The sequence below is a fragment of the Oryx dammah genome, unplaced genomic scaffold (genome assembly GCF_014754425.2).
Source record: "Oryx dammah isolate SB20612 unplaced genomic scaffold, SCBI_Odam_1.1 HiC_scaffold_5, whole genome shotgun sequence".
Lineage (NCBI taxonomy): Eukaryota > Metazoa > Chordata > Mammalia > Artiodactyla > Bovidae > Oryx > Oryx dammah.
The window spans coordinates 48,549,004-48,573,513 of record NW_024070189.1 but is presented as its reverse complement, the minus strand read 5'-3'; the positions used below and the strand labels follow the sequence as shown (position 1 = coordinate 48,573,513).

Sequence of the window (24,510 nt, the reverse complement as noted above, 5' to 3'; positions counted from 1 at the left end):
GTGCTTGGCAAACTGCAAGCATAGGGTTAGCTGTTGTTGATGAAGCTGAAAGTTGAGCCCAGGATATAAAGCAAACAAAGGCAACTGATTATTACCAGGTTACTGTTTAAATTCAAGCACAATGCATTGACTTGGCAGTTTGAAGATACTGGTGGAATCAAACATTTTGAAATGTGTGACCACTGCAGACAAAAATTGGTCTACGCACACAGTGTACTTCTGTATTTTGTTTTGGTTGCACAATACTGAGGAAAATCCCAAATCTCACAATAAGCAGCTGAAAGTAGTGATAACTTTTTTGTGTGTGGCCTAACTTGTAATCAGAGTTTCAAATAAACACACTCAGCTGGAGAGACCTTACTTATTCTACGTTCCGAGTGAAAGCAGCTCTCAGTGAGCAAGCCGGTTGGTGGTCTCCAGAGGAAGGACTCATTTCAATGTCTCATGAGCTGTTACTTATTACCCTTTTTAAAATCGATTGTGACAAGTTTTAAACGTCAGAGGACTCCTTGATTTGGAAACTGCTAGGAATGGTGACCTGGAGAGTGCTTTGGTCTTGGAGGTGATGTGATTTTGTGACTTGCTAATCCAACACCCATCTGGCTCTGTGAAGTGAGGGCACTGGACTGGGCAGGCATGGACCCTCCAGTGAGAGTGTCCTGTTGTCCTTGCCCTGAGGAGGGGGCAGGGAGGGGCCAGGCCTTGGCCCCCGGCACTTTGCCAGAATCCTCTGGGAGGGGGTTGTACCTCCTTTAGTGCAGGCCCCCAGCAGGTTCACCACGTTCAGGTGGGGCCCAAGGTGACTCATGATCTTCAGCTCCGACATGAGGGCTTGCTTCTCACTGCTGCGGGCTGTGGCTGAGGGAGAGAGAGGACTTCAGGCCTGGCCCAGTCATGGAGGCCTCACTGGAGCCTATTCTGGCTCCTCTGCCCCAGTCTGCACTGTTAGACCCAGGTAGTCAAGGGTGGTGAGGACCCACGGGCAGGAGAAAGGAAAAAGGGTGGGTGGGGAGGCTCCTGGAGGAGGGGGGCAGGGTGAGGAAGCCCCTTTCCCAAAGCAGAATCGGGAGTGCTGCTGGCTGTGGTATGCCTGTACTTCTGTGCCCAGAGAATCAGCACAAGGCCTGCTCTGGGAGTGCCTGAATGTGCAGGGGAAGTGGGGGTGAGGGGAGAGAGGGGCGGGCTCCCAGGACTCACATTTCAGCATCTTCACGGCCACTTTCATGGTAGCCTGAGAATGGCTCAGGCCGTGAGCTGTGGCCTCCACCACCTGCCCAAAGGCCCCAGAACCCAGGGTGCGTCCTGGGAAAGAGATGATCTCTCAGCTGCTGACTCACGAAGAATCTCAACATGTATGCTCTCTGAGGTCAGGTTAGACACCCCTCAAGCCACCCTGGACTTAAGGTGTTTCTCCCAAGAAGGCTCCTAAAATCACAGTGCTTTGCGGTCCTTCCTGGTCTCACCTAAGTCCTGCCTGCTTTCTGGTCCCTCTTTAGTCCCTGGAAAACCTCTCCCCCAGAGGGGAGCACAGGTTCTCTGTACCCTCTCAGCCTCTCCAGCTGCACTAAGGACAGGCCTGGCACTTCCTCTCTCTCCACAAAGGGGTTTCATCTCACAGCATCTCTGGATCATAGAACATAAAGGCTAGAGGGTCTCAAGGGGGATCATCTTACCCTCATTGTACAGAGGGTAGGGCCTGAGGGCCAGAGAAGGCAAGACATCAGCCCTAGGTCTCAAGCCAATCATGGCAAGGCTGGGCCCAGATGTCAGACAGTGTTCCCACCCGCCTCAAGTCCCCAGACTGCCACTTGAGGCCTCCTTGGACTGACCGAGCACAAGCTGGTCCCGTGGCAGCTCCCAGGTGGAGTCGTAGGGCAGCTGCATAGGGTCCACATAGATGTACTCATGGCCATCAGAGCTCACAGATTCAATCACTTTCCATCGGATTTCATAGCGTGGCTTCTGCAGGATCAAGATCAGGGATGGATCATCAGAGGCGGACCACTAGGTCCAGCTCCTTATGAAACAGATGAGGCAAGAAAAACTGAAGCCCAGAAAAGATTATCTGAAGTCAAACAGTAGATCTGAAGTCATACAGCAAGTTATCAATAGAGCCAAGGCTTTTATGGGCTCCATGGGAACAGATGTAAGGAGGAGGTGGCAGAGAAGCAGCTGACAGCTGAGCAGCAGCCTTATCAGAACCTCCTCACTAGCTTCTCCCAGAACCTCAGTTGCTCCTCAGATGGGAATAGAGGAGCACGTAGCCTTGGAAAGTGACATGAGGCAGGGACACTCCACTGGATGTGGATGGCCCTTCCCCATGCCGGGTCAGTCACAGTGGGAATCTCAGAAAGATTTAACCTTAGAATGTTGAAATCATAGGATGCTGGAATCACAGGATTGGAATCTTAGAATGACAGAATCGAGTGCAGCAATCCTATGGTAGAATCATGGAATGGTGAAACCACAGTACAGACCATTGAAATGACAGATTAGCAGGATTAGAATGCCTTTCACTAGAATCCTAGTGTGGGTGAGAGTTGGAAGAATGCTGGAACCCAGGCAGTCCACCTTGAAGGTCTCGTGCCCTGTGGCTAGGATGCACAGACATGATGCCCGAGCAGGATGCTGGGTGGGGAGTGGGGTGCGCCGCAGAGTTGGAGCACTCCAGATGGTCTGAACCAGGCCCATGTTGGTCCAGGCTGCTGCGGTTGGAGGAAGCTCAGACACCCCACATTACTTTGCATCATTTTATCCCCTGAGCTCCATGCTGGGACCCAGACATGGCCAGATCCTGCAGCACTAGAGGATGGCAGAGGTCCATGTGAAAAAATGGTATGCCACTCTGAACCCATTAGGCAAAAGCGGGGCTTACCTTCTGCCAGAGCATGATGAGGATAATGAGGGAGATGATTGTGAGGACCACCAAGGCCAGGATGGCCGAGATCACCACCACCTTGAAGGGCAGGGCTGGACGCAAAGATGAGAGATGCTTATGAACAAACAGGACATTTGGCAGCTCCCCCCACTGCAATCTACCTCTGGTACCACAAAAACCTCTCTGCCCATCCTGCCCAGAATGGAACCAGCTCCATCCCCGCTTTGGCCTATGATGTCAGACCTCCAGCCTTTCCCTTCTGGGCCACACCTCCAGCCTCACCCTAAATACTCTCTGCCCTACAGTAACTCCCCCTGGATCACCACTGGCCTCCATATCCCCTCAGCCCTTTCCAAAGTCAGTCTGGCCTGTCTGCCACAGGTCTAGATTGAAGACGAGCTCCTGAGAGCAGGGCTATGGTTTACCTTTCCTCTGAATCTAGGCCCTCATGGGGGCTTGTCACAGCTAGGACAGAGGCCGATGGATCCAATAATTGAACTCCCATAGCCTGAGGCACACAGACTCCACAAAAGAGCCTGTTTCCCCTCCCCTACCCCCACCCGCAGTGATGGCAATCGTAAAGCAGACTGAGGAAGGGGCCAGGCAGCAGAGGTAACCATACAGGGCCAACTCTGGGTCCCCCAAGCCCTGAGTCTCCTCTACCCTCAAAGCCTCAGCCTCTTTGCTGCACATACCCACTTCTTCCCACTTCCTCCTCATTCAGCCAGACCCTCATCACCCCTGTCCTGCCCCTCTGGCCACCCATGAAGCTCCTTGGAAACTCCCTCCCTCCTCCCCTGTCCCCCACAGGCCATTTTCTGCTCCCTAGAGAGCTCTAGGGAGCTTACATCTTCTGAGCAAAAAGAGGGGACTTCACCCAGCCGTGACAGTTCCCTGTGAGGCGGTACACGGCTTCCCCCTCAGATGGCACACAAAAGTTTTACTTCTGCCTTGCTCAGAGTTGGTCGGTAGGTGCCCACTTGCTCAGGAATATGAAGGTATGTATAGGAGTGTAGACGAGATAAGGCATTAAAACCTCCATCCACCCCACCACAGGGCAGGGGAAGGCAGGTCTGGGTAAAGAAGTATCTGCTTATACAAGCCCAAATGGCTACCTAAGTGCCGGCATAAGTGTGCCCAGAACGCCTTGTATGACCTTCACAGCTCTGCCCACACTGGCTTCTGGCTGCTCTTGTAGTCCTTTCCCTTTCCCTCCTCCCCAGCCCCTAAATACATAACAAACTCTGTTCTCCAACCACACTGATTTCTTTAATTGCTCTGAGTTCACTTTGCCTCTGGGCTTTTAAACAGGCTGTTCCCTCTGACTGGAGCACCATTCCTCACTAGGCTAATTCCTAGTTATCTTTCAGATATTGGCCTAAAGCTTCATTTCACTAGGATACTTTTCTGAATCCTATAGATGGGGATGGAGCTCCTTCTCCCTCTAGGCTTTCCCCCCAGAAGCTGACCCTCACAGTGAGGTTGCCTAGTTCCTCGTCTGTGTCCTTTCTGGACCATAGGCACTAGGAGGACAGGCAGGGCTGGGCTTTCTCCAGAGAGAAGCTGAGACCCTGTGACTATTTACTGGATGAGGAAACAGGTGCATAAATGAAGTTTATGCATACAGGTCCATGCACGCACTGGGACTGGCAGGTAGCAAAAGCATCTGGGCACCGTAGTGACTGTTCACGTGGGTGAGAATTATGCATGGATGTGCACCTACTACCAGACATGCATGGCTCAGCAAGCATATACATGGGGGATTGGGTTGCACACTTTTACTGAAAGGTGTGCTGCATCTCCATGCTTACAGACATGCATAATGCCAGTTTGCACGCTGCACAGGGGTTGTACATGCACTGTTTGCACACTTATATGGGGATTGTGTACCACATATACACACCTACAGACATACACTTGTGGGTTTACATATCTGCCCAGGGATTGGGATGCTCATGTATGTGGTTTACAAACATATACTTACTGGGTTTACACCCACAAATATGCTTGTGTACATGCTTACAGACACATGCTCAAGCTTTATGCATGTATGTGAGGATGAGACATTCTTCACTACCTGCTTTACAAATCTACACTTGGAGGGTTTACACCAATGTCCAAGGATGAGGCATGCTCAAGTACACATATATACAATGTACATACATAAGGAGATAGAGTTGTTCATAGTCATGGTTTACACAATACACTGGTGGATGTACACACGTGTGCCAGTATTGTGCTGTTGTGTAAGCGCATAGGAACATACACTCGCAGCGCTCCCGAGTGCCCTGGCCCCGCCAACTCTGGCCTGCCATGGGCATACAGACACAGATCCAAGTATAGCAGGGTGGAGGTGGAGGTGAGGGGTCGTCAAGGGGCCACAGAGGATGGAGGACTCACAGTGTGGCACCACGGTGACCTCCTGCACGTCGTAGCCCAGCAGGTTGTGCAGCGTGCAGCGCACGGACAGCGGCTGATCCACATGGCGCAGGCGCAGTGTGCTCACCACCTCGAACTCCTGCTCCTCCGCCCAGTATGTCACATTCGTCTCTAGCTGGCTCTCCTCCTCGGAACTGTTCCCCAGCGGCGTGGGCGGCAGCTCCCGCGGACACCTGCCGAGAAGCGGCCAGGTCGACTTCCAGTCCCTTCCCACCCTACACGGGTGGGAAAACTGAGGCCATAAGCAGGCAGCGCCACTGTGCGGTGGTGGAAGGAAGCCGGGCCTGTCTAGTTCCTTTTTCCCACTGCCTGCTCCTTAGTGGGTTCCTCATGTGATCTCTCGACTGACCAGCAGGGGCGCTCCTACCCTAGAATTGGGAACTCTGGATTGCAAAATCCGCTCCCTTCGTTTGACCCTTAGGGTCAAAGCGACAGTTTAGGTCATGCAGAGCATCTCCAAGAAGCCACGTCTTCTAGACTATGGCTCTAACCTGGAACAGTGTTCCCAGAGGAAGGTTCCAGACTAGACGATTTTCACTGAGTCCATCTAGTTAGCTGTGGGTACCCTGGGAAACTGAGGCTTGGGGGTCTGCTCACCTTTTGAGGTCACTGCAGGTAGACCAGGTGAGGTGTGGCTGGGGCATGCCCCGGCCGCGACAACGAACTGTCTGCTCCCCATTGGCAGGGTGGCTCTCGCTCAGCTCCAGCACACGGACAGGCACTGCATGGAGAGGGAGCAGGCAGAGAGGTGGAGAGGTCAGAATAGACAGTCAATGAGCAAGGCCTTCAGGGAAGACTTGGTCCAGAGTCTCCCTTGGGGGAGGGGGAGGGGAACTGCAGACTGCAGGTGAGCGTTAAATACCAGGACTCACGTGTGAAAACTGACAGATTCCCCTTCTGGGTACTTCAAAGGGAATGCCTGTGGGGTGCTAGTCTGTCTTTAACACCTAAGATTTTCTAATCTTCCCTTTTAACAAAGAGAGGGCAAGCCTCGGATCAGAGTCCTGGACCAGCAAGAACATGGAGCCAAGATTTAATAGCATTTTTTTTTGGTTTGTTTTCTCAGAGTTTATTTTAGTGGTTGCTTTATATTTATGACATGTGATGCTGATTTTCCATCTACAATGGAGAGGTTCAATTTTCAGTCAAAATAAATTTATTTTTAGGAAGTTAGTCCACAAAACATTAAGTCATTATCGTGTCATTTCTCTGCTCAAAACCCTGCAGTGGCTTTTCATTTCAGTCACAGTAAAAGCCAAAGTCCATAGTCTAGCCCATGAGGGCCTAGACTATCTATCCTCCCATGGGCCCCCAACTGCCAACCTCAACTCTGATCTCATCTCCCACAGTTCAAGGTCATCTCTGACCTCTGCACCATTTATCTCTCACTCTGTTCTGGCCACACAAGCCTTTCAATGTTGCCTTCGTACTGCCTGGTGTGCCCTTTTCCCAGATAGCCACTTGGCTAATGCCCTCACCTTCTCCAAGTCTTCACACAAATGTCATCTCCATGCAGTCAACCCTGATCATGCTATTGAACCTGTAGCTCTCCTCACTCCCCAGTCCACAGGACTCTATCCTCCTTACCTAGCTTTTATTGTTTTCTTTCACAGCACTTGCTTGTACCTGGCTTGCTGGTTTTCTCCCCCACTCCTGAATGTTTTTCTTCCTCCCACTAAGATGCAAGCTCTACCATGGCAGGGCCTCAAGAACCTTGAATGGACTGGCATAGTGTAGCTGCTCAATAAACATCTAATTAGTAGTATAGTGTACGTGGTGTGTGAGAAGGAAAAATCATGGCACTGGGACATGAATGCCTGAGGTTTTGCAAACACCAGTCTAGTGCAATGACTTCCTTGCACTGGGTAAAGCTGGGGAAACTGAAGCCCAAAGAGAGGATGTGCATACAGCCGTGGTCAGGGTTGGAGCCTGGTCTAGAATCCAGCCCTCTGAGTCCTGGACTCCCTCTTCTGCTCCTCCTCTGGGTGGATGGCCAGTGTAGGAATGGAGAGAGAATAGAGGTGGGAGGGTCAGGGGAAGGAAAGCAGGGGGGAAGGCTCCTCACCATTGACCTGCAGCTGGAAGGAGAGCTGGGCTTCAGCATCCTCATGGAAGGCCCGCATGTTGTAGTAGCCAGCCTCAGCCACCTTTACCCGCACGAGTGTCAGCTCTGACACATACCTGAGGAGGACAGGCCAGGGGACCAGCTGTCAGAGCTGGGAGAACTCTTACAAGCCCCCACCTTTCTTGTAAAGATAAGAAAAACAAGGCCCAGGGAGTAGAAGGGGATTGCCAAGGTCACATGGCTGTCAGTAGCAGTGCCAGGACTTTTGGATCCCCACCCATAGGCAGCTCCAGTGAGCCAAGAGGGAGGGTTAGGAGGATTGGGGTGGAGGGCATGGTGGAGGGGAAGCACTATGTCTGTTTGTCCACATTCCATCCCTTTCAGAAAGGCCTGAACTGCCTTATTCTAACATACAGCACCTCAGGTCGGCCTGCTAATCTCCAGCCTCAGGGCCACATTCTTGGATAGGTGGCAGGGGCCTGCCTGGCCCTCTTCCTAGTCATCTGTCTTTTTCTCCAGGGCTGCTTCCTGCTGGCTCCACCCATCACAAGGACAACTAAACATCTGGGTGGTCATCTGACCAGCGTCTGTTTTCCCCTCTAGAGAGGAAACTCTAGGAAGGATGGAACTGTCTGGTTCTATTCTAGGCAGTGCCCCCAGTGCCTGGCACAGTGGCCTGGCAGGGTGCCTGTCACGTAGTAGGCTCTCAGGAAAGATGGGCCTCGATAGGTCTTAAGGCTGTGGGCTGCCTAGCGGCTGCAGAGAACAACAACTATTATAATAGAGTGGACAGGTGGCTGCTCACCGAGTCTCAGACACATTGTGCGTGGACAGCACGATCTCGCCGGCGCTAGAGTCACCCAGGGTTCGGTTGTCCTTGAACCACATGACAGTGGGCGGCGGGTAGGCCTCAAACACCACCTGCAGTGTCCGGCTGCGGTGGAGCTCGGCGAATTGTACAGGGTCCAGCTCTCCCAGCAGCCGCACATAGCCGTTCTCTGCAAGGGGCAGCCGTCGGGGGTGGGGCTGTGCCCTGAGCCAATGGGGCAGCACCTCCTGGGGGCGGGGCTCCTGGGGCGGGGCATCAGCTGTACACCCAAGGAGCCCAGCATACTGGAGGCGGGGCTTCAGGCTTTAGGAACTGAACCTGAGCTTGGGGTTTCAGGTTGGGACTGGGATGGACTGGAGCAGGAACCAAATTTGAGTCTGATATTGGTTTGGGGGCAGGGTTCAAGATCGAGACTAGAGTTGCAATGCTCTTTAGGTGTGCGTGATTGTGGCTGAGATGAGTTATAGCCTGCTTCAATTTGGGGATGGGGTGGCCTGGGCCTGGAATGGCAGTGTAAGTGAAAGTGAAATCGCTCAGCCATGCTGGACTCTTTGCGACCCCGTGGACTGTAACCTACCAGGCTCCTCTGTCCATGGCATTCTCCAGGCAAGAATACTGGAGTGGGTTGCCATTTCCTTCTCCAGGGGATCTTCCCGACCCAGGGATCGAACCCAGGTCTCCCTCATCGCAGGCAGACGATTTAACCTTTGAGCCACCAGGGAAGCAGTAGGGATTTAGAAATCGGGTTGATGCTAAGGTTCTGGCTAGCTGGGAAGTCGAGGTTGGGATTAGGACTGGTTTTGGAGCTGATACTGTGCTTTGGTTGGGTTGATCCTGGAAATGGGGCTTTGGTTGGCACTGAGGCTTGAGCTGGATTAGAACATGGCTGACTGTACCCCAGGGCTGTGACAAGGTCTGGGTCCAGTTCAGAATGAAGGCTGGGGCTAAGCTCAAGGCACTCACCGACCACGGTGACATTGATAGCCTTTTCATCACGATGGTCGCTCACACTTTCTGACACATTGCAGATGTAGGTCCCTGAGTCTCCCAGCTCAGCACTGGGGATGTGCAGGATAGAACGTATGTGGGGCATTTCAAAGAGGAAGTCAGTCACTGGCTCCACCAGGCGCCCACTCTGTAGGGACAGTTGGGGCAAGCACCCCGCATCAGAAAAGGTCCAGGGAGTCAGGCTATAAGCTGAAGTATCCATCCCTGCCTGACCCTTCCTCTAACCTGTGGCCTGGCATTACCTCCATGCGTGGGTATGTCCACTCAAAGTTGACCACCTCATTCCCGGTCACAATGCACATGATGGTGATATTCTCCCCTTGGCGGACCACAGTCTGCACTGCATTCACTGAGACATTGATGGATGACACTGGTGGAAAGAGATTGGCTTAGGGCTGAAGAAGTCACAAACATCAGTTTAGGGATGGGGTCAGGGTCCACAGAGGGAGGGCATGACTGGTGTGTGGAAGATTCATTCTTTCAACAAATATTTATTAAATACCTACTATATGCCAAGTCCTATTCTAGGCACTAGGGCTTTAGCAGGAAATACAAAAGACAAAATTCCTGTCCTCATGAAACTGGCTTTCTAGAATGTTTTGAAATCAAAGTACTCTCTGGGCACCTAAGTACAAAAGAAACTTACTGAGCACAACCAGGTACTCTCCATCGTTTATTTAATCTTCACAATAATCCCCCTAGATAAATGGTCTGTATTATCCCTATTTTACAGAGGAAGAAGCCGACTTTGAGAGATTATTTGCCTGTGCGAAGTCACTCAGATGGGAAGTAGCAGAGCTGGGATTCAAATCCCACTGGTTGAAAGCCTGTGCCTTTGCCTACCACAGTATATACAGCCCAGCTCCACCACTAATGCTTCCCATTACCTTCAGCATACTTCATCCTCTTTCTGAGCCTCAGTTTTCTCATCTGTAAAATAGGGCAACATACCTGCCTTCCATAGCTGTAGTGAGAATCCAGTGAAAATGGAATTGCACACTTGATAATCTGAAAAGGTCTTTCCCTCTGTGGAGGGTCAGACTTGCCTTGGCTGAGCACCAGGCCAGAAAGGGGGCTCACCCTGGAGGCTGTAGACATGGTAGGCGTCGGAATCCACCTCCCTGTCCCCGATGGTGGTTTTGCAGATGTAGGTCTTGTCCTCAAAGGTACCAGAGAAGCCACGTTGAGGGTCATAGGCTATGGGCAGAGGGACATCCACCTTCTTCTCGTGCAGCATCACCACCAGCCTCGGATCCGTCACTCGGCATGGAATTGTGGTCTCAGTTATTTCCGTGAGAAAGATGAATAGCTCCTCAGGGTCGACAGGGAGGAAGCCCACAGAAGGATCTGCCAGAGGCAGGGCCAAGAAGGTGAGTCAGAGGAGCTGGGTTTCTGGCTCTTCCCTGATTTGCTCTGTCACCTTGAACAAGTCTCTCTCCTCTCTGCCCCTCAGTCTACCTTCTACAGAAGAAGCATGCTCTCAGAGGTCCCTTCTAGCTTTAGCATTTGATATGGACAGCATCAGCCTGAGAAAGAAGATAAGTCACAAGCTGAAGGACAGCTGGTGACCTGGAGCTTGGCAAATGGGGAAGATGGGATGTGGAGGCCAAGGGGGTGCATATTGGAACCAGCTGAGAATGCAGCATTCTTGGGAACCAGGAATGGGGTGGGCTGGCAGACAGCAGACAAATATCTAGAACCAGGGGTGGGAGTGGACATACTCCTGGACTGAGCCAGGCTGGATTCCCTGATTCATCTGCGTTTCTGAGATGGCTGTTTCACCATCTCAGTAAAGCGCCCTCTGAGCTCCCCCAGATGCCTGCAGCTGAGAAGGGCAGTAGAGGAGTAGTGCATCGGCCAGGGGTCCTCACCTGGCACAAAGATGTAGAGCCGTTTTCGCTCACTGGCCTCCAGCCCATGGGAGCCTTTGTAGCCACAGAAGTATTCTCCTGTGTCTAGTCCAGTGATGTTGACCAGTGTCAGCACGCTGGAGAATGTGCCGTCCTGGGTCTTGGTCATTTCCTGTGGGGGTTTCTGGGACATCCGTTCCCACACCACTGGAGCTGGGCCCGAGCAGGTCAGAACAAAGGTGCTGGAGAGGTTGAGGACGAGTTCTGGCCCTGGGGGTATGATGACCAGGCCCCCGGAGGCCTGTGGTCCCAGCATAAACAGCAGGAGCAGCAATAGCAACTGGCCTTTGGGAGAGGAGGCACCAGACATCAGGGCACAAGAGCAATGAATGGCACCTCTTTCCACAGCTGGCCCTGAGGAGCACACCTCCCTAATCCGCAGAAAACAGAGACTGGAACCCCTGGCTCCGAGACCTGCTTGCTCAGGGTCTAGTCCCCAGGGACTCCTGGCCTCTTGCTCCCAGTGCCTAGAGACCCCCAGCCTTGCAGTCCTTCTGCAGTGCAGCATTCAGGCTGCAGGCATGTTCTCTCAAAGACATCAGGAAATCCTTGGGAAGCAATTCCCAGGCCCCCAGTTCCTGCATTACTTCCCAGGTCACTTTCTGAGCCTCTTCCCTGCAGCTGCCCCAGCTGCCCAGGTTGTGCCCCAAGCCCAGAGATGGCCCTGCTTAGGGAGGTGGTGGCCAACATAGTCCAGAGTGGGCCAGATCAGGTCAGGAAAGAGACTGAGGTCCCTGGAGGCTGAAGGGTGCTGGGGATGTCGAGTGATTGGTTTTCTCTCTGCTTGCTGATGCCCTGGGGAAGGACGCTGTAGGCCTTGTGCCCAGCCTCAGCAGCTGAAAACCCTGGAGGTGAAAATAAGCACCCGTTTAGATGGATGGGTGCTCAGCCAGTGGGTCAGTCATCCTTGGGTGAACCTTTGGCTGGTCACTGATTGCCTGGTCAGCATTGATTGCTTGAAAAAGCCCACCCAGACTTGGGAGCTCACAGCCAATGAGGGGTCCATGAATAGGAGGGGAGTCCTTCACCAGAACCAGACAGGCCAGACTAATATCAGTAAGTGCTGATAAGAGATGGGAGACCAGAGTGACTGTTAGGGAAGAGGGTGGGGACAGTTGGTGAGGGGACATGGGGTATGGAGGGCCAAACCAAGGATTTGAGCTGATGGCTCTGGACAGGCAGAGGTCCACTGAAGTTTCTGAGCTGAGGGGTGGACAGTGGAAGGAGGCCTCCACTGAGACCCACTAGAAAGGCAGGGAACCGAAGCTCAAGAGCAGAGCAGCGTCCCTAGGCTCCCAGGTCCTGGTGCTAGCATAAACCACCCTGCCAGCTTCGGGGTCCCACCTAGAGGTTCCCCAGGGCCCTCTATCCCTGCCCAAGCCTACCTACCTTTGAGGACAGCAGCTCGCAGGGTGCTCGGAAGCCGCATGGTATCCTGCAAAGTTAAACAGGAGTCAGGGCTCAGAGTAGCCAGAGGCAGTGCCACAGGCCGTCTCTGCCCTGGGTCCTGTAAAGTAAGACCCAGCTTCAGCCACCCAGCCCCTGGATCCATTAGGCTAAAGTCAAAGATTACCCATACCCCACACCAAGAGGGCACTCATGCCCAAGGGGCTCGTTCCCCTGAATTGGGCCAAGTCTCGGGGTGCCTGGACCTTGCTTGGACTCTGCCTCTACTTCTCTGATGGCCTTGACTGAACCCCCCCCACTTCTCCTTGGGTACATATGGTGGGGGTGGGGTCTTGGCCTGGATGGTGTTCAGGGGCCCACCGGCTCTAATAGCCTGTCCTCCCGGTGACAGTTCCAATACCAGGCTCTTATCTGCCAGGACAAATATTTAGGAAAGTGTGATGAAAGGCCTGAGGGAGAGGGAGGGGGTAAGCCAGAACCCAAAGAACTCCCACAGTTCCACAAGCACAACAGGAAATGGAGGCGGCTATGGGAAGGGAAGCGGGGGAGTGGGGCTGTGGAATGTGGGGGGGCACCCCCCATGCCTGGCCCCCCTAACTCAGCCCCAAGCTGCACAGGGAGGCCCAGGGGGAGGGGCCAGGGGCTGGACCCAGAGGAGGCCTCACCACACAGCACGGCATCCTTGCAAACTACTGAATCCAAGCCCCCTCACCCCCACCTTCAGTGTTCAGATGGGGAAACTGAGGCTTTAAGAGGGGAAGAAGTTTGCCCAGGGTTACATGGCAGAGCTTGTTCTGGAGGGAGACAAAGTGACTGGAACGATAGGGGTAGAAAGACAAAGACTCAGAGATACAGACAGGAATCACCCAGTGATGGAGGCAGAAAGAGAAGCAGGGACACAGAGGGAGACAGATCGGACTACATGGGTCTTCACCCTCTCCCTGCCCTTGGCAGCCCCATCCGAGGATCCAAAATAACCAGCAATACCCAGGTTTGCAAAGTTCTGACCGCAGTATCAACAGGAAGGAGGCCAGGAGTGGGTGGGGGTCCTAGGGCAAGAAATGTGGGAGAGACCAGGTGATAAGGAGACAAGAAGGCCTGGTGCATTCCCTGAGTGGCTGCCCAGCCTGGCCTGGCTCCTAAGCCCATGCCAGATTGCTCCCACTCCACCCTCATCTCATCCCTTTTAGTTTGCAATCCAGGACTAGGATCTGAGTTTGAGCCCCAGCAGGGTTACCTCCTGCACCATCACGTTTCAGTGGCCTCTGTCTCTAGCTCTCAAAAAAAAGGACGATGGCAAGTGGCTCACTTGCAGGGCTGTGTTTACACATTCACCATGGGACACAGGCAAGGGCCTGGACTGGGGACCGCTGGTCTCAGCTCTCTGCTCAGCACCCTAAGAACTCCCTGAATAAATCTGCTCTCCTCTTCCTCTTTCTCCCCGTCCCTTCAGACCAGCCTGCCTGAGAGCCCCCGCCCCTCTCACAAATGCTTTAGACTCAAAGCCCAGCCATGCTGAGGCTGCATCCCCAGTGCCCCCCGCCCACCCCTCCTGCGGCAGCCCTCCAGCTGGTTGCCAGACCTCTTCCGGCAGGACGAAGCAGCGCCACAGTGGAGCCAGCAGCCCCCACAGAGGCCTATCTGCCCCTTAGTGGGTGCCTCTCTGGATCCCCCCTTCCTGCTAGAGATCTCAGCCAAAGAAAATCATTAGCAGTGGAGGCTGGGGGAAGGGGTCATTTCAGCCTCCTTGCCCATCCCCTCCCCACCTCCCTGGCTGGCCACACTGTTTATTATTCTAAAGGAGGAATTTGGTCGGCTTGCCTGGAGATGGGAGGTCATGACAACTAGGACTGGCCTGGCTCTGGAAGGCTGTGTGCTAGGCCCCTGGGTGAGCAGCCCCCGACCCTGGCTCCTCTCTGCTAAACCTGGGGCTCAGAGGTATTAGAGTCCCTGAGGCTCTGAGCTGGGAGGGGCCTTCTTGATCAGACAGCAGAGACCTACAGACAGACAGTCATGGCCCAGTCATATCAAAAAGGCAGAATCAGGCTGCAGAGAGAGGATGGGATGGGCAAAGGAGCTCAGGGAGAGTGGAGACACCTTAGGGAGAGTATAGATAACCAGGGATCTTGAACTGGCTTCTCCCTCCATGAAATGAGCATTTCACATGGGACTTCAGACCTACCACGAGACTGAGTCTCCAGCCCTCTCTGGGAGTCAGTTTCCCCTTCCATACAGGGATAGGTTTGGATGGATCATCTCAGAGAGCCAGCCTTGCTCTAACACTGCCAGAGAGAAGGTTCTAGTCACTATTATTCCTGCCGGGGTGGCCTGGGGACATGGGGTTGTTGATGAGAGGAAAGGCAACATTCCTGAGGCTGGAGCAAAATGAGCATCCATAACCCATTTTCGTTCCATGGATTCAATCCCCTAACCGTCTGGTCCCAGATTTGCTGTGTGTACTTTGACAGAGTCTTTCCCTCTCTGGGCTTCTGTTTTTCAGGTGACTTCAGACAGATAAACAGGTAATATGGCCCCCTGGAGGTGACAGGGGAGGTGTGGCATGGGCAACAAGCTGGTGGCTGGGGAAGAACCGGACTGGGGACTGGGGCCCAACCTCCTGGGCCATCTTGGATGACTCTTGACACCTCCAGGTGTCTACCCAATGCCTATAGACTTCTGTGCTTCCCGGAGGTTGTACGTTTCCAGCCAACCCCAGAAAGGCCCAAGTGGCTGATACAGGGGAAGAGGGCTTGCCTGTGACCACTTCTCTTCTTCAGGGACAGGACTGCTTTCCAGGGAGGAGCCACCCGGGACATAGGGAGGAGGAATCCCCTTCCTACCACACTCTCCTGCCTCAGAAGGCCCTTGGAGCACAGAGAGGGAGGAGACCCCCAGGGATCTCCCCTTTGTTTCTGAGGCGAGTGCTGTGTGGGACGTTCTCATGATTCTTCCTATTTTGGCTCGGTTGGGGGTACAGAGATCCACCCAGAGATGGGATAATTGCCCAGCTCCTCACAGTGAGTCAGAGGTACCCCCTCAGTCCAGGGTATGACCTCAAGTCCAGAGGAACAAGTGTGCTTGAGGATTCCTCCTCAGAGCCTCAGCCTTGCTCATACAAACCTCCACTCCTTTCCCACCGCCTTAATCTAAATAAATCCAGTCCATCTTGGCCACATCCGCTAGCAGCAGCTTCCCTCCCTCGGGGTCCCGAGGCTCCCACGACACAGGCAGGCTGGGGAGGGGGGCCTGCACGGCTGCCAGTGGGGGAGGCTCACACACGGAGAGCACGTGCACACGGTACAGGCTGCTGCCTCCGCACTCGCTCACACACTGCTCTGAAACACACCCGTGTGCAGCGGGCGCTGTGTGTGCCCAGCCCGCACGCCGGCACCAGACATGCGCACACCCACACATGCAGGCATGCGGCTCCACCGCGCCTGCATCACCTCCTCGGGGCTCTCCCACGTGCCCGTGTGAGGTGCACACATGCAGGTTAAATCACACATGTACTTAGCACAAGCAAAGCTATGCACATACAACACGCATAGAGCATGTGCCCATGGGACCCCAAATTCACCTGAACACACAGGCACGTGTGGGCACAGACAAGCCACAAGTCAACGTGTGCTGTGCACTTACTGCGCCAGGTACTCTCCTGAGCACTGGACATAGACTGACTCATTTGCCCCTCAGACAACACTATGAGGTAGACAGATACAAGGATCACCCTGTTTTAGATGGGGAAACTGAGGCAGGGAGTGCTTATTTACTTGCCTAAGAGCACAGAGCAGAGATTGAGCCAAGGCAGATGGCTCTGCCACCACTACTGTGTTTACTGGGTTTGGCTGTCCCCACGTCAGCGGGGACTGATGGCAACAGACAGGACTGAGACTTATCCAGCCCCGAATGACAGGACGTGGTGACTGGATGCAGAGGGGCTGGAGAAAGAGGCATCCTAAATGAGCCCCACTCCTATTTCTGGCTTGGAGTACTTAGGGGGCAGGAATGTGTCTGTGCTGGAGGCACAATATCTTTTTCTGAGATGAGGATGAGGCAGAACAGAAGGAGTGGGAGCTGGCCCTGAGCTGGTTTTAGGATTTGGAGGGGATGTGGGTACCTGAAGGGACAGGGGGACACTCAGTCTGGAGGCAAGGATCAAGCTAGGCAGAAATAGCATTGAGATGAGGATGGGAGGAAGTCCTGCTTCACAGAGGAGGGGTGCTTGAAGCCTGCAGTCTCGGGCCAGGGATGCTCTGAATAAACAAGATGCCAGAGGGAGGGGGAGGCCTGGCCTTAGGGTCATGGGGTTAGAGTCTTGGAATGTCGGAGCTCTGAGGCCCTCAGGGACCATCTATCTGATCCAACCCTCTTCCTGTGCATCCCTATGCAGATGGGAAAACTGAGGCTTGGAGAAGGACAGGGACCAGTGTCAGGATTTTGACCTAGCAGGCCAGGTTCAGGGGGCCAATGGGGCACTGTAGTTCAACTGACTGGGCAGCCCCTGCCTCCAGCCCTGGCTTTGATGTGAGGCTGGTGGTTCAAGGCCCAGGGTTTGAACAACAGTTGCTATCCACTCCCTCCCAAGAGGATACTGCCCCCGCCCACCACACACAGACCTTTATATTGCTTTCCCAGCCTTGTCCCAGCCAGACAGGGATTAGAAACAGACTCAGAGGAGGCGACTTGCTAAGTTGCTGTCAGAAGTGGGATGCAGACTCCAGTCTTCTGCCTGGGGGTCTGGTCCTCCCTCCTGTACACCATGGACACTTCACAACCCCAGACACAAACTTCAGGGGCAGATCCCTGGCTGAGAGGAGGGGATATGGGTCCTAGCCCAGCTCTGTCACCTGCTTGTACAGTCCTGCCCCTCTCTGAACCTCAGTTTCCCCATCTGTACATGGGGTGGGCAGGGCTGTCCTGAGAACACTGCTGGGGTTGACATGGGTGACTCTCAGGACCCTGCTCTGGAAGTAGCCGTGCTGAGTTGAAATGCTGGGATGGGGGCGGGGTGGTGGGGAGGGGCCCTGGCCAGGATGTCATGACTCAGCTCAAAGAAGGCAGCCAGCTCCAGGCCTGGGAGTATGTGGGGGCAAGAGGGATCTGGAGCCAAAGCCTGAGTCCTCCCTCCAGCAGTTGGGGGAGTATGGGAGTGATGGCAGAGGGTGTGGCTCTGTGGGCTCACCCCAAGTGGGCTGAGCTGTAGGTGCCATCTTGAAGCATGGATAGGGAACCCCATCCTGGGAGCCAGGAAGGAGAGCAGGGTCCGTTGGGTTGGGAGATAGTCATGGGCAGGGGTTAGAAAGCTAGAACTGAGCTGAGGTTGTGGAGATTTCACCTGCCCCCCTCAATCCAACACCCCTTCTGCTGCTGAAGGTGAGCATTCCACCCCACACACTGAACCTCCCCACAAACTTCAGGATCATGTGGAGACCAGAGAGGGTGAGCAGCCTGACCTGAGTCACACAGTGATGCCACACAATCACCCAGGCCCAGTTCTCTGCCATGCTGCTTCTAGACCCAGAGGACCTTTCTGTTTTCCAGGTATCTATGAGGTCCTCCAAACAAAGCAGCAGAAATCAGCTAAGTTGGGGCCTAGAACGGGATCCAGCTGTTCTGGAAGTCCACGTGGGGTGAAAGGACAGTGCCAGTTCCATGGAACATCACTCTGATTGCCCTACCCCAGCCCCTCCAGCACAAGCTTGGTGACCTCTGGCTACCCCATGGTACCACACACTCCCATTTCGCCTCTAGTCTGAGCCTTCCTGCCTGTTCTCATCCCCTGACCAGAGGAACCTTCCTGAAATCCCCACCCAACCATGTCCTTCCATGGTGCCTCCACAGCTCTCCATCCACCCTACATAAAAGCTGGCTTCTTAGCCCAGCCTGTAAGAACCTTCACGCCCTACCCTGCTGACAGACAGCTCATCACCACAGAAGGGGCAGGATGCTGTCCTTCCAGCTCCCTGGGGCCCAAGCAAGGCCCCCACGCTCTTGTCACTCACTCTGTTCTTCTCTCCCCAGCAGGCCTCCCCAGGGACACAGTGGAAAGAAATGACCTCTTTTCTGGAAGTTCAAAATAAAACGAAACATCTGTCTGGATTGGAGCCAGGCTGATAAAACATGGACTGATCCTTCCCAGTCCGAGCCCCCTCTCCTGCCACACACCCCTCACCCGCCGCAGAGTAGCAGCAGGCGCTTGGAGGTAGCGGGAGCAGCCGTAGTTACTTGGAACAGTTCGTGGGAAAGCGCTCAGTGTGTGCCTCGTGGCCATTGGGGGCCCAGGGGAGGGGGTCTGGGTCCCCACACAGGCTGGGAACCGGTCTGAGAAGGAGGTCAGAGAGGGAGGGAGGCCTGCCACATACCCTTGTCCACCCGCCCGCCAAGCAAACGCTTCCTGCCTCCTCCGGCGCCTCACTGGCCTCCCTGCTCGTCCCCACGGCCACCCTCTGGGCCATTGTGGCCTGGCTCTGCCCAGGCCCAGTAGATCCCTGGACTAGAGTCCTCTGGATCCCAGCTGGGCCTCAATGCCCCCTTCAAAAAGGAACAAGGACTTAGAAGACCTTGAAAATAAGAATAGCTAACTGTGATTTAGTTCTTATCACCCAATGCCTGGGCCAGGCCCTTAATGTGAATGGTCTCAGAACAATCCATGACATTGGTGTTGCTTCTGCATTTTATAGATAAGGAGAACAAGGAACAGAGAGGGCAAATCGTTGCCCAAGGTCACAGAGTTCACCAGTGGTAGAGCCCGTGCTCGATCCCAGGTGGACTGATCCCAGAGCACACAGGCTCAACACCCGTGTGACAGCCTTTCTAAGGCAGGAGGCAAAGACGTCAAGCTTGTGCCTGACACACAGTATGAGTTCAATAAAGGAGTCATCAGGCTTGTTTGTTCACCCTGTTTTCCAACCTCTCCCCTCTTTAGCCAGGTGAAACTGAAGTTGGCAGAACAAAGAGGCAGACAGTCACATCATTTTTCACAGAACTCTATATTCTTAGGTGTGAGATGGGCTATAAGTCCTCCTACTTCACCTCCCCGCCAGCCTCTCTGCAATTGTCGAGCCTCCCAACTGCACACCTCCCATGATAGGGATCTCGCCACCTCACCGTGGCCCATTCCACTCTGAACAGCTCAGGTTCCTCAGGGGTCAGGCTGTTTGGAAACTTTTATTACGTGTGCTCCGTCTGTCTCTTTATATCCTCTGCCCTTTAGTCCTGCTTCCATTTGCCACTGTCAATGACCCCCTGTCCCCACAAGCAGGGCATCTTTTTTCCCGTTCATTTTTCTGATGCTCCACAATGTGGAAACAAACAAAAGCCCTTACTAAGTCAGAGCCAAGCACTCTGCTAAATGACATGACCTGGGAATTTGGTTTCATCCTCACAACAATCCTGTGAGGAGGGTACAATCATTATTCCTATTCATAGAGGAAGAAACTAAGTCTCAGAGAGGTGTGGCAACTTGCTCAAGGACACACAGCAAATTAATAAAAGCCAATGATAAGCTGAGATTCAAACTCAGGCCCATCTGACTGACTCCAAACATGTATTCTTAACCGCTATGTTGGACTGCCTAGTTTCTGCCCAGAAACAGGTCTGTTCCCAGAGAAGCACGACCACATGAGTTCACCCTAACGGGGTCAAACTCTCAGCTATTTGGGGTCCTCAGAGGTCAGAGTCCTGAGCAGGGGATCTACCCCAGCTCACCCAGGAATTTGGAAGTTAAGCAAGGTGGGATCTCAGAACCTTTCTGGGACATCACTGCAGAACCTGGGGGTCAGCATCTACACTGAGGAGAGGAGTCTTTGCTGAGGACAGCAGGGCTCTGGTCTACCACAAGCCCTGTCCCAAAGGCCTCAGACGGAGCATCCCGGCAGTCGGGCTAGGTGCAATGCTATGCTGCATTCAGGGTCCAGACTTAGCCCTGCTGGGGCCCCAGCACCCCCTTTCCACTGTTCAGAGGGCCCAGGGGCCCCTGCAGCTGCAGAGTTCTAGGCCTCCACCATCCTTCGGCTGTCCTCCCTGCAACCCCGCCCCCACCGCCCCCCAGAGCCTCATCTCCGGCCGGTGCCATGGCAACAGAGAGCGCCAGGCCCTGGCAGCCAAAGGAGCCCCCGAGAGGGGTCCCAGGCTCAGACTGGGGAGGGGGGTGCGGCAGGCGCAGACAAGCAAACCTTCTGTTCCCCTGGCTGCTGCCAGCCCGGGATCAGCCCCGGGCTGGGGTGGGGGCCGCACACAGAATGGGTTCTCAGAGCCAAGTGGGCAGGGGGCAGGCAGGCCTCGGCCGTGTGGACTGACCCACCAGCACGCGGCCTTCCCCCAGCAGCCCAGAGTCTGCACGTCGGGTGGGGCAGCTAGCTAACAAGAATCTGCCATTAATTGATGCCAATTACAGAGCATTGAGATTCCCCTCATAGCCCTCCTGTGCGGCAGAGCCAGAGGGGAGAAAACTCCCACGTCTTAGTCCCCTTATTTTCTCCACATCTGTTCTCTCACCCCTTCCTCCAGGAGCTCACCTTGAGTCTCCCACTCACTGTTACTCAGGCTCCCTGTGCCTCGGGTCTCCTCTCTCAAAGTCCAGGCTCGTCATCAAGTTGTCAAGGCCTTCGAATGAGTTAATACAAGTAAAATGCACAGAGCAGGGCCTGGCGCACAGCCCTTGGCCAAGCCAGTGGCCACGTGACTCTTCTTCATTCACTCATGGGAGAATAAGTCACTCACTCATTCACTCATTTGGCCTTGAGACCCAGCTAGGCTAGGCTTGTCAGCAAAGGGGTCCGTGTGGGAAACGGGGTGGTGAGAAAGCCAGGAAGGATCGCTGCTGTTGTTACTGGGGGTGTCAGCAGGCTCAGCTTGGGCAGGGGTGGGGTCCCCTCCTCCAGGACCAAAACCCAAGGCTAATGACTCCCAGTCCACTGTCTGCCAACCTGCTCTTTGTCTTAGTCCCTTAGTTCAACTTTTCACAAATGAGAAAGCCCACCTAACAATCTGGGGGATATCTTCAAGTTCCTCATATAGGATTAGGCTTACAGTAGGTGCCCAATATGGGTTTCCCAGGTGGCACTAGTGGTAAACGACCCGCCTGTCAATGCAGGAGACATAAGAGATACGGGTTTGATCCCTGGGTCGGGAAGATCCCCTGGAGGAGGGCATGGCAACCCACTCTGGCATTCTTGCCTGGAGAATCCCATGGACAGAGGAGCCTGGCGGGCTATGGTCCACAGGGTCACAGAGTCGGACACAACTGAAGTGACTTAGCACGCACACAGGTGCTCAATAGATGCTTACTCAGCATGAGCTCAGATGGCTGTGGAAGGTCAACTCTCTGGTCCTCAGCTGCCCCGTCATGACTCGGGACTCCCTGGGCTGGGAAACCGGGATAGCAGGCAGTGGTGAACCTTTCTATCTAGGGAGGTGATGGTTCAGGATGATGAGGGGCTGAACAGACATATGGAACGCTGATGCCAGGGGGCAGTGCCTGATGCCTCCTAGGGAAGTGAAAGCACCCAGAGGGGCTCAGCCAGGCCAGGAGCAGCAATCCCAGCCACTTAATCCACTGCCTCATAACCATGCAACTTCTCTGAGTTTAACTTCCCTGAGTCCCATTTTCTTGGAAAACAGCAAAAGAGACACCCTTTTCCATTGCTATGAGGGGTAGAGATGATGAAAGGTTCCTGACATATGACAGGTCCTCAGTCAGTGGTAACTGTTAGGATTATAGGATGGTTTGAGGGAGAGGAGTGGCTGTGAGTTGGGCTCTCTGGGGGATGACTCCAGGGAAGGCTATTCCACAGAAGCTCTGTATGAGCAGTTAAGGAAGTGGGAGATCGTGAGGCATCGGGTGATGGCAAACAAAGAACTGTGAGGCTGGAGATTGGGGCTTTTCATCAAAGAGGCAGGTGATGGGCAGAGAAGGAGGGTAAGGGTCACTTTGGGAAAAGACTAGGGTGCTGAGTAAGGACTTGGGCTCTGCCCTGGAGGCACTGGGGAGCCAACTTGTCAGGGTATTGACAGTGAGGGTGGGGGGCTGGCTGCTGCCTAGGGTGACAACAGGGCAACTCTAAGCACTTATGGGGAGGCCTCCGCAAGAGGGGGTGACAGGAGGAGCCTGGCATTTTGTGGGTGGGTGTGGATTAGGATGGGGACAGTAGAGGCAGCAAGACCAGCTTTGGGGATAAAGCCGTCTCAAACCCAGTCTGAATTCCCTGGCAGGACCAACTATATAATTTGCTGGGCTGAGGGCAAAATGCAAATGTTGGGACCCTTGTTAAAAAATACTATTAAGCATTTCAAGGCAAGGCCCTTCTAAGCATGAAGTCCTTTGTGCCTGCACATGTTGAATGCTTATGAAGTCATCCCTGCTCCCTGGACTAAAGGGGAGGCCGTCTATTCGTCCATCCATCCATCCACCAACCTGTTTATCCATCTCTCCGTGTACTTATCACTTTTACTATCCATTCAACAGAAAGGGCCCAGCCTGATAAGAACATAATAAGGTAAGATTATTATGATAAGAACAGAAATATAGGTAAGAGTGGAATAGCCCACAGTCCATTGAGTCACCCCTGAGCTTTTACCTTCATGCCCAAAGCCCTGGGCTAGGAGAAGCCTGGGCTTCAGTGACAGGTTTGTAAATCTGAGCCCTTCCCTCTGGGGCTGATGCTGGAACCTCCTCCCACTATCCACCACTTAGGCTCAGCTTCAGGAGTAAAGAAGCTAAAAGAGGAGGAAAAGGAGGGTGTCACAGCCCTTATGGCTCCACTTCCAAGACAGAAGGTAATCAGGACAGCAATAAGATGTGACACAGCCACACAGAGCCTGACAGGAGCTCTCAGGGGCTAAGGATGGAGCTGGCTGTAACCTTTGGGGTCACTGAACTGTCCCCTTGCCCCCTCGTTTTACATAAAAGGAAATTATGGCCGGGATGGAGAAGTGATATAATCAAAGGCTCCGTGGTCCACAACACTACCCAGAGGGGCTTGCATCCCTCACTGGGGTGGCGTTGCTCCATTCTAGCCCAAACTCTGCCCTGTGACCTCAACCTAGTGAGAGCTGGAGCCTGAGCCCTGGGCCACAGAGACAGGTGGAGAAGATCCAACATGTGCGCTGGCACAGAGGAAAGTCCAGGCCAGCAGGCTGGGTCCTGGGCTCAGTGCTATGGCTGAGGCACACTCTCCTCTTCTCTGGACCTCAGTGTCCCCTGCATACAATAAGGAAGTTGAGCACAGTGATCCCCATAGTCCTTTTTATCTCTGACCTTCAGGAACTGTCTGACCCCCGGCCCTGCTGCCCCCACCTCCCAAGTGACAACCCTTTCCATCACAGGGCAGAGAAGCTGGCACCTCTGGCAGATGAAAGGTTTTGAGCACTTGAGACATTAAAGAGTTCTGATCTGAAGCGGGGAGAAGAGAGGGTGCTAATGCGGCTAAAACGAAGCACTCTGATTTTCAGCCTCCTCCGCTTGGCTGGGGTTAGGAAGAGGGGTCCTGGGGCCCTGGCCTGGGGCTTCAGGAAGCTCTTTGGCCTGAGGGTTCTGGGCCTGAAGTCTTGGGAGGGGCTTAGGTTTGGCTTCTACACTGGGAGCAACAGTATGTGAATTCCACACTCCTCCCATTAGAGGTGGGTCTCTGCATCCATTCCCTTGCCTCTGGACCCCACCATTTGTCCATCTACCATAGGCCAAAGCCTTGCTTTGAAATCAGAGCACGTGAAGTTCAAAAATCAGCAAAGGGTCACAGCATCCACACACACCCCTTCACAGGCAGTCCTCCTGACCCTCCCTCCTCAGTATCCAAGAAAAATGGGCTTGTGACTGCTGGGGAAACACACACTCAGAGCTCCCCCAAGAAACAGAGTGCATTTCCAGGTGGCTCTGATTGTCAGAAAGTTCTTCCTCTTGATCATAGGGCACCATTTTCCATTAGTGGTCATCGATCCCAACCGCTTTCTGTAACGTGCAGAAAAGGGGTAAGAA

The 24,510-nt window shown here is 53.9% G+C and overlaps 1 protein-coding gene across 4 annotated transcripts in view; it reads right to left on the bottom strand.

Moving 5' to 3' along the window:
* Positions 1–24,510, bottom strand: part of PDGFRB (platelet derived growth factor receptor beta) — a 37,736-nt gene that overhangs the window by 9,059 nt on the left and 4,167 nt on the right. Inside the window, exons 1-15 of one of the 4 annotated variants that reach the window (XM_040239583.1) lie at positions 16,114–16,195; positions 14,719–14,818; positions 12,519–12,564; positions 11,091–11,414; positions 10,300–10,566; positions 9,462–9,589; positions 9,175–9,346; positions 8,188–8,380; positions 7,383–7,498; positions 5,915–6,038; positions 5,279–5,490; positions 2,876–2,970; positions 1,830–1,962; positions 1,198–1,302; positions 748–858 (exon numbers count right to left, since the gene is read on the bottom strand). In XM_040239583.1, coding sequence (XP_040095517.1) covers positions 748–858; positions 1,198–1,302; positions 1,830–1,962; positions 2,876–2,970; positions 5,279–5,490; positions 5,915–6,038; positions 7,383–7,498; positions 8,188–8,380; positions 9,175–9,346; positions 9,462–9,589; positions 10,300–10,566; positions 11,091–11,414; positions 12,519–12,558 — 2,020 coding nt within the window. In that variant the 5' untranslated portion in view covers positions 12,559–12,564; positions 14,719–14,818; positions 16,114–16,195. Of the gene's footprint in view, positions 1–747; positions 859–1,197; positions 1,303–1,829; positions 1,963–2,875; positions 2,971–5,278; positions 5,491–5,914; positions 6,039–7,382; positions 7,499–8,187; positions 8,381–9,174; positions 9,347–9,461; positions 9,590–10,265; positions 10,567–11,090; positions 11,415–12,518; positions 12,565–14,718; positions 14,819–16,113; positions 16,236–24,510 lie in introns of those variants that run through there. The other 3 variants (XM_040239581.1, XM_040239582.1, XM_040239584.1) reach the window with 3 other exon arrangements.